The following is a 9169-nucleotide window of genomic DNA, read 5'->3' on the forward strand; positions in this document are numbered from 1 at the left end:
TACTCAAACCGGTCCGGATGGTCTGGGTACGGCTGCTCAGCTCGGGTCCTTGTCACCTTTTTGTTACCACTTAGAGAAATTGTGCGGTGTGCTGTGTTTGGGTCCAGGGTGATCTCACAAGCATCTGCAGAAAAAGTGCCTCAAAATTAGTTTTCAAAAGAAGATGGTTAATTAGACTATATCTTTTCAGTAAAGATTATGAGATATAAAAAGAACCCTAAAGAATGTAACTAAAATAACCAGCAAAAAAGAAAAAGACATTCTTAGAAAGTGCCATAACATAGTAAAATATAATAATTCAAACAAATATCTTCATGTTAGAAGATGTAAACTCTGTTAGACCCTGTGCATGTTCTTACATTTCTTTAGTCCTGGTTTGATCCTGCACTCACCACAGTGGTCCACACTGTACAGAAAGAGACATCAGGTAAGAGAGGTGATAACTTCTTCCTTTAGCACACTAAGCTTTTCATTATAGCCTACAAACTCAAAATAAAAAGACAACCTTAAAAGCAAAACTTTTAATCTTGTAAATGTATGTGCATACACATAACCACATATGATTCATCCATAACTATCAAAAAAAAACCCTTTTGTTTTGATTTTGAACTCTTTTTTCTTTTTTTATTCTCCTGTACAGTATGTGGAGGTTAACCGTGTAACCTTAACAATGTGTAATGTGTAAACATGAAATGTAAAGTGTACAGTATGTGACCCTGAAGCAGCACGGTCCAATGCCACAGGTTAAAATAGATCGTTGTTTCCTTTTCTTCCTTCGTTCCACTCACCTCAGTTTCTCCAGCTTACACTGTGGATTATCTCGAACAGCAGACAGCTGTCTCACTCCTGACTCTCCTGGATGATTGTAGCTGAGGTCTAACTCTCTGAGCTGTGAGGGAGCAGAGCTTAAAGCTAAAGCTAGAGCCGAGCAGCCATCTTCTGTAACGCAACACCCTGAAAGACTGCAGACGGACCACCGTTACACTTCATTCACAATCAGTAAATACACCACAGACACACACCTTGGTTCAGGACTTACCCCAGTTTCTGCAGTGAACATCCTGGATTCTGAAGACCAGAGCAGAGCAGCTTCAGCCCTGGGTCTTTCACATCATTGTCTCTGAGCTCTAGCTCTGTCAAACGAGTGTGTGAACTCAGAACAGAGGCCAGGTTTGAACAGGACGCCTCGGTCAGATTACACCACCGCAGACTGCAGCCGAGAATTTATGGTTAATTAAGTAGTAACAAAGAGTTCATACAAAACAATTACAAATAATTCCTAATTTAACATCATTTCTAAATTGTACATCTCTAAAATAACCTTCTTTCATTCTTTGCTAAGGTAAATAAAAATATAAACTTATTCACCTGAGTTTTTCGAGGAAGCAGTTTGGGCTGATTAATCCAGCACAGAGCAGCTTTATTCCTGAATCTCCAATGTAGTTGTTGCTGAGATCGAGTTCTCTGAGGTGTGGGTTTTCCGACTGTAGCGCCAAGGCCAGTGTTTCACACGTCTCCTCTGGAATGCCGACGTCAGCAAGTCTGCAGATAAGCAAATAACGTCAGCATGTCAACAAATTAGGTTAAACGTGAGCCAGATAATCAGTCAACTTGTTCAGCTGGATGTTCTCTGCTGAATTTGACTTTCTTTCTCACGTTTTCCCCAAACTCTGTAAATTGCAAAGACAAGGCTGCACAACACACTCAGGGGAAAGTGCCGTCCTCCATCTTACGCATACACGAGAACTAAATTAGATAGGAACATCTTCTGAAACCGAATAGCCCTCGAAAAGCCAACAAACTGTGATGGTAAACCTTAAGCTCTTGAGTTTACACTCCGGATTCATCAGTCCGGTAGAGAGAAGTTTCACTCCGGAATGGCCGAGGTTGTTGTAGCTCAGATCCAGTAAGTCCAGCTTACAGTCTGGATGTGTTAGTCCATCGCAAAGCTGTTGTACACCGGAGTCTCCGAGCTTGTTGTAGCCGAGATCCAGCTTTCTCAAGCATGAGTTGGGTGACTGGAGAGCAGTTTTTAAAGCTTCACATGATTCATGACTCAGGTCACATCTGTCCAAGCTGTAAAGTGACAGAAAATATTTCAGTTTGTAATGTCACCTTAACTTCCTTTAATATATATTGAATAAATCGGTTATTGACAAAGTACATTAACCTGAGTTTCTCGATTTTACAGTGTATACTAATCAGTCCGGTGCAGAGAAGCTTCACTCCGGAGTCTTTAACGTCCGTGTTGCAGCCGAGGTCGAGCTCTTTCAGGTGGGAGTTTGCAGATTGGAAAACTGCAGCCATTAATTCACAAGATTGTTCGGAGAAGTTTGTGCCAGCCAATCTGCAAAAGTACAGAAACATCCAGTACATAAAGAACAAAGACTATGAACACAACCATTGTAGTATCAGTATCAGATTAAACTGAAATAAAAAAACACTGGCATCATTCATTCATTCATCCATTTTCTACCGCTTATCCGAACTTCTCGGGTCACGGGGAGCCTGTGTCTATCTCAGGCGTCATCGGGCATCGAGGCAGGATACACCCTGGACGGAGTGCCAACCCATCACAGGGCACACACACACTCTCATTCACTCACACACTCACACACTACGGACAATTCTCCAGAGATGCCAATCAACCTACCATGCATGTCTTTGGAGGAAACCGGAGTACCCGGAGGAAACCCCCGAGGCACGGGGAGAACATGCAAACTCCACACACACAAGGTGGAGGTGTTAAAAATAATTACAAACCCAAGTGTCTGCAGTTTACAGTGAGGACTCATCAGACAGTCGCACAGCAGCTTCACCCCGATATGTTCCAGCTGGTTGTGACTGAGGGTCAGTTTCTCCAGTCTGCTGTGCTGATTTGAGAGACCAATGCAGAGAAGTTTCACTCCTAAATCTCCCAAACTGTTAAAGCTCAGGTCCAGTTCTACCAGGTGTGAGTTGGCGGACTGGAGAATCGAAGCCAGGATTTCACAGGATTCGTCGGTGAGGTTGACGCCTGCGAGACTGTGAAATAAAACGAAACAGATCGATGAGAAGGTCTTAGAAATTCAAAAGTTAAAAAAGAAACCATCAGACCGACAGAGCAAAACTGTCTGTGTTCTCTACTGTGAGCCAATCAGGGAAGTCTGATTGGGGAAGTCGTGGCCTAATGGTTAGAGAGTCTAACTCTCAACCCTAAGGTTGTGGGTTCGAGTCTCGGGCCGGCAATACCACGACTGAGGTGCCCTTTAGCAAGGCACCAAACCGCCTGTTGGCTGCCCACTGCTCTGGGTGTGTGTTCATGGTGTGTGTGTGTGTGTTCACTGCTGTGTGTGTGCACTTTGGATGGGTTAAATGCAGAGAACAAATTCTGAGTCTGTGTCACCGCACTTAGCCGTATGTCACGTCACGTCACGTCACTTCCCTTCACTGATAATCTGATATCGCTTATTTCTGAGTGTGACGCAACAGTTCACAGAATCTTACCTGGCTTTTCTCGAGGTCTTGACAACCGGTAACAGTCTTCGATACCCCTCGGGAGATGTGTTACACATCTTTAGGTCAAATTCATTTATGACGTCCTCGGACGTTAACAGCACATAGGCCAAGGCTGAGCACTGGTCGGGTTTAAGCTCCGCCTCCGACTGCTTGCCAGATCTAAGAAAACTACGTATTTCTTCCACCAGCGAGTTGTAATTCAGTTCGTTCAGACAGTGGAACAGGTTGATAGTCCTTTCGGCCGACGATTCCTTTCTTATCTTCTCCTTGATGTAGTCCACCGTTTCCTCCAAACTCTCCACACAGGCTTTGGGCAGCAGTCCTTTCAAGAGAGTCTGATTGGAGTCGAGCGAGAGACCGAGGAGAAAGCGCAGGAAAAGGTCAAAGCGTCCATTCTCACTTTTCAGCGCTTTATCCACGGCGTTCTTGTGCAAATCTGACATCTTCACCGCATTGCTCTGATTCTTGCTGTTCTCTTGAAGGACGTTCACACGCTTGACCATAAATGTATGTTGTGCGTAAACGGCGGCTAAATGCTCCTGAATGCTCAGGTGTACAAAACAGAAGACCTTCTCTCGGTACAACACGAACTCTTCTTTGAAAATTTCTGTGCAGATCGTAGAGTATTCGGTCGCTTTGCTGACATCAATGTCGCATTCAGTTAAATCGTTTTCGTAGAAAATCAGATTCCCTTTGTCTAACTGCAGAAATGCTAACTTGGCCAGCTTGAAGATCATCTCTTTGTCAGATTCGAGCAGCTCCATGTGGGCCCGATTCACTCCGTGGTATTTCTTGTTTTTCAGATGTGTCTGAATGAGAAGAAAGTGGTTGTACATCTGGGTCAGAGTTTTAGGTACTTCTGTGTCTGACTGACCCAACATCTTCTCCAGAACCGTAGCAGATATCCAGCAGAAGACGGGGATATGGCACATAATGTGGAGGCTCCTCGAAGACTTTATGTGTTGAATAATTTTCTCAGCAAGACCTCGATCACCGAACCTCTTTAGGAAGTATTCGTCTTTCTCAGAGTCTTTAAACCCACGGACCTCGGTTACCTGGTCGACATACTCAGGAGGGATCTGATCGGCCGCCGCCGGACGTGAGGTTATCCAGAGAAGAGCAGAGGGAAGTATATTTCCCCGAATGAGGTTTGTGAGCAGGACGTCCACGGAGATTTTTTGTGTCAAGTCACAGCACATTTCATTGTTCCTGAAATTCAGTGGAAGTCGGCACTCGTCCAGGCCGTCGAAGATGAACAAGGTTTTTACTTCCTCGCTCCTTATAGTGCGGAGTTCTGTAAGTTCTGGAAAGTACTGATAAAGGAGCTCCATCACGCTATATTCGTTATTTCCCTTCAAATTCAGGTCACGGAAAGGAAGCGGGAAGATGTAATGGATATCCTGATTGGCTTTTCCTTCTGCCCAGTCCAGGATGAATTTGTGAACAGATACGGTTTTCCCAATCCCAGCGATACCTTTGGTGAGCACGGTCCGGATGCGCTTGTTCTGCCCGGGTAAAGGTTGGAAGATGTCGTTGCATTTTATCACAATCTCTTCAGCTCCCTTGTTCTTGCTCGCGTCCTCGATCTGTCTGATCTCATGCTCTTTATTGATAGCTCCATCCCCTCCTTCTGTAATGAAAAGCTCTGTGAAGATATCGTTTAGGAGAATCTGGTTCCCCTGTTGAGCGTTCCCTTCACGTATGGACTGGAATTTGGATCTAAGATGATCCTGAAGTTTAGATTTGAGATGATCTTGGATGTTCTTATGACTTTTCCCTGGAAAAAAGAAAAAAATAACCGATTAAATCGAACGATGAGTTTAGAGCAGGCTTATTGGACATGCTTGAGGAGACAGATGTTAGATCTTACCTAACTCCAGCATGACCTTGAGGGCAATCTTTGGAGCTGCATCTGAGCCAAATTTTTCCAGAATGAGTTTAGATGCTTCCTGGATATCAGAAGTCACCTGAGCAGTCTCAAAGCATTCTGGGTAATTTTGGCACAGGTAGCACATGAACACTTTTGTGTCTAAACTGTTCAGTGTTTGCTCAAGTAATTTCAACGTGTCCAGCTCCAGCAGGGCCTAGAACCGAAGGTCAGAAGATGTTGGTTAATGTTATTTTACCGGCAGCTCTGTGAGTGCTGTGGTACTTGTTGAGTTTTCTAGTCTATGTTTAGTTAACATTTATGGAAGGAGTCTCCAGTGTCAGTGGAGTAAATCTGAAGAGTTTATACATCTTTTCACTTTCTGTTACATGCCAAGCCTTTCTTTTCTTGGTTTTAACTTCATGGGAGAGAAAAATGAGAGGCTACACTAAGGTAAGTGAGAACATGTGAACTATGAGCCCTGAATGAGCTGCAGGGTTTGTGTAAACACCACAGCGTGTTTCTGCCCTTACCTTAGCCGTCCTTGTGTAGCTCTTGTTGTGTCCTCCATGTTCCACAGTTGCACACTGTTTACATATCGGCCTCTGATCCGTGTTGCAGAAGATTTCCAGAGGCTTGTTGTGCTGCCTGCAGACTTGTGGCACATGTGGCTTGGACGTCACCGGTGCCGAGGCTGATGGGTGCAGACGTAGAAACGTTTCCTCATCGTCCTGGATGAGTTCTGACTCGTCACTCACCACTGAGAGTTTACTAGGAGAAGCTAATCGTGGTCTTTCGTCATCATTACTGCAAATGACAGGAAGAAAATACAACTCTATCACTTTAGAACGACGCCACGACTCCCTGCATCATCAGAACTTAAGAAAATTGCGTTTATTGGTTTCTTTTGTAAGCGAGCATTGAATAAGAGTGCAGAGTGCTTATTAAAATAAATATGTGTTAATACAGAGGTTAGAGATTGAGTAACTGCATTGCAAACCTTTTTCCACAGATCTTTTTCCCTCGACCGAATTCGTAAAGAAAATCCATGGACGCATCGCTCTTCATGGACACGCAGCTGGGAGCAGGAGAACTCGTCCTTTCTGCCTAAATGACCATGATTTTTTTCAGATTTTATAAACAATAATCATTGCATGTAACTAAGGCCAAAGTTTTCATATATTTAAATATTGCTTCCTGGCATAAAGAAATCTTCGGTAATAATGTCATAAAGGTTTATAATGATTGACACAAACCTCCTAAACCTCTATTGATAATCACACACATAAAATGTCATACCTCCGTATCTCGTGACACTACGCACAGTGTGACGGCGCTGACACTTCTTTGTGGTTTCTCGAACATGACAAGCTACAGGATATTTTTTTATCTTATTCACTATTAAAGTGAGAGGAAATAATCGAGACCGAAGGAACAAGTGTTTGTACTGTAGGTTCTATAACATAGCTGACTTGTTTCACTGCATTATGAATAAGGCTTGTTATAATATGAATACCATCGTGTGTGTTTGTGAACATTTATGGACAGCTACAGAAGTTGTGTTATAAAGCCTTTTAACAGAAAATCCATAACATGAAAAAAGAAATCAACAAAATTCTACAGAAAGTTGGAAAGATTTCACTTAAATGTTTTAGATATACAGTAAGTGTTTTGTTTGTTACACACTGAACACATTTCCATATTGTTGTAAGATCCTACACTGTCATCTCCACAGCTACTGGGACCCTTCGGTGGGATGGGGATTATATACAGAATTAGGGGATTATATACAGAATTAGGGGATTATATATAAACAGATAAGAACTGAGTGTTACTCACTGCTGATCCTGCTGACGTTCTTTTGGGCTGCTTTGTAACTCCATCTTGCTCTGCTGTCTGCTTGCTCTGCTGTCTTTGCCTTTTCATGACCGACTCTAAAACAACAACCATTTCACATTGAAACCATATCATCTCTCAGGGACGGGTTGCAGCTTTCACATTTTAAAACTGAGTGCGAAACCGTGTTCACGATGTCCGTGTTCTCTGAGGAAGTGGACAGATAGCACTTTCATGACTTGAGTTATTTGTGAAGCTGTCCTGTAGTGTATTGTGTGTATTGTTTGTATTGTGTGTATTGTTTGTATTGTGTGTATTGTATGTACACAATGCACTTTATGTAGCCAGGACAACTTCAGTGGGGGTTGTTTTATAGCCCCAGGGTCCTAAAGAGCTGTTTCATTTCACTGTGTACTGCAGCAGCTACAAGGGGTTAAAGTGGTTAAAATGAAAGCTTCTTGACTTGACTCGACTTTAGCAGGAAAACAAGATGAAGGTACAAAAGTAAGTGAACTGCAGTGTAGTGAGAAGAACAGGGCTGTTTTCAGTCTCACCCTCACTCACTCATTTCTACCGCTTTATCCGAAATACCTCGGGCATCATTGGGCATCGAGGCAGGATACACCCTGGATGGAGTGCCAACCCATCGCAGGACACACACACACTCTCATTCACTCACACACTCACACACTCCGGACAATTTTCCAGAGATGCCTGTCTTTGGACCGGGGGAGGAAACCCCCGAGGCACGGGGAGAACGCGAACGTGCTAACCACTAAGCCACATCATCATTCATTCATTACAGTCAATTAATTCAATATGATCCAATTATTAAACTAACGCATGTATAAATATTTATAGGCACAATATATTCTTAAAAACATTGTTCTGTAAATAATAACCTACTGATTTCTGTAGATGTTAATCTTCTGATGTGGAGATTACATCCGAAAGACGGTTTATTCGAAAGACTTTTACTTTCGTTCTTAAAAAGCACAGAGAAAAAGAGAGGGGAGGGAGGGAGGGGGAGGGGAGAGAGAGAGAGAGAGAGAGAGAGAGAGAGAGAGAGAGAGGAGGGGGAGGAGACAGAGAGAGAGAGAGAGAGAGAGAGAGAGAGAGAAAGAGAGAGAGAGAGAGAGAGAGAATCGGCCAAAATGGAGTCTTGCAGAATAAATTGCACCACCAGGTGTCGCTGTAAGCAAAGTTCTACATTTATCTTCAAGCCCAGAGAATCACAGTCTCATATGCTGTACTTGCATGAGGTAAATTGATCAGTTTTCTTTCCATCTCAGAGGCATTAACTCGCTGTATGTTTTCTTTTCTATGAGATCCTCTTTATGGACACTTTCACAGTGAAACATCAAACAAAATTTATTTCATTCTGTTCGAAATTTTTACAACCAAACCCAGGGCTCTCAAGTTTTAAAGACGGGCAAGAATGACATCTCGAAAATGCCCTCTCGGCATCAGCATTAGGATGTGGAAACACTAAAACTTAGACTACTTGTTCTGAGCAGGTGTTGTCAGTGACCCGGGGCCCCCTGGCACCATCTCAGGGCCCCCAGTTTGAGAACCACTGGCCCTAGACTACATGTCCTGAGCAGGTGTTGTCAGTGACCAGGCTGTAAAACTGTTGACTAAGTTACAGACACTGATGACAAACTCCTGCTGATGATCTGGGAAACGTCTCTAACAGCAGTCACAATGTCATTGTTTGTGTCAAACACGTTGTGAATGAGTTGTAACATTAAACAGGAGATCATGACTTACTCTGTGCTCAAAGTGATGCTCGCAGCTCCAGGGCTTTTCTCTGTGGGGGAACGAGGACGATGATGAACAATTCCAGGACCTGCTTTTTTTCCATCGATTGTTGCATTAAATCTTACCCAGATACAATAGTGCTATTTTCTGATTGGCTGTTGTGTAGCATCTTTTTTTGATTGGCTGATAAGTGTCAGGCTCGACTAA

At 43.3% G+C, this 9169-nt stretch overlaps 1 protein-coding gene across 1 annotated transcript; it reads right to left on the reverse strand.

Annotated features, from left to right (window-relative positions):
• Positions 1–1035: 1035 nt before the first annotated feature.
• On the reverse strand, positions 1036–8223 carry LOC113649859 (NACHT, LRR and PYD domains-containing protein 3-like). The gene is made up of 11 exons (XM_047808503.1): positions 8108–8223; positions 7205–7299; positions 6366–6472; positions 5899–6172; positions 5369–5582; positions 3487–5275; positions 2764–3024; positions 2171–2347; positions 1816–2076; positions 1369–1542; positions 1036–1210 (listed from the first exon to the last, which is right to left on the reverse strand). Exons 2-11 carry the CDS (start codon positions 7289–7291, stop codon positions 1036–1038), a joined length of 3519 nt encoding a protein of 1172 aa, XP_047664459.1. The 5' UTR covers positions 7292–7299; positions 8108–8223.
• Between the last annotated feature and the right edge of the window lie 946 nt (positions 8224–9169).

Source organism: Tachysurus fulvidraco, chromosome 25 (assembly GCF_022655615.1).
Source record: "Tachysurus fulvidraco isolate hzauxx_2018 chromosome 25, HZAU_PFXX_2.0, whole genome shotgun sequence".
NCBI classification, from domain to species: domain Eukaryota; kingdom Metazoa; phylum Chordata; class Actinopteri; order Siluriformes; family Bagridae; genus Tachysurus; species Tachysurus fulvidraco.

What these genes read in the sequence shown, in the direction of transcription:
- LOC113649859 (XM_047808503.1), bottom strand. Translation starts at nt 7,291, where the DNA reads ATGAAAAGGCAAAGACAGCAGAGCAAGCAGACAGCAGAGCAAGATGGA. An exon ending in GAACGTCAGCAGGATCAGCA is followed by an intron (nt 6,473 to 7,204) that starts GTGAGTAACACT and finishes ATGGTCATTTAG; the next exon opens with GCAGAAAGGACGAGTTCTCC. An exon ending in AAAAAGATCTGTGGAAAAAG is followed by an intron (nt 6,173 to 6,365) that starts GTTTGCAATGCA and finishes TGTCATTTGCAG; the next exon opens with TAATGATGACGAAAGACCAC.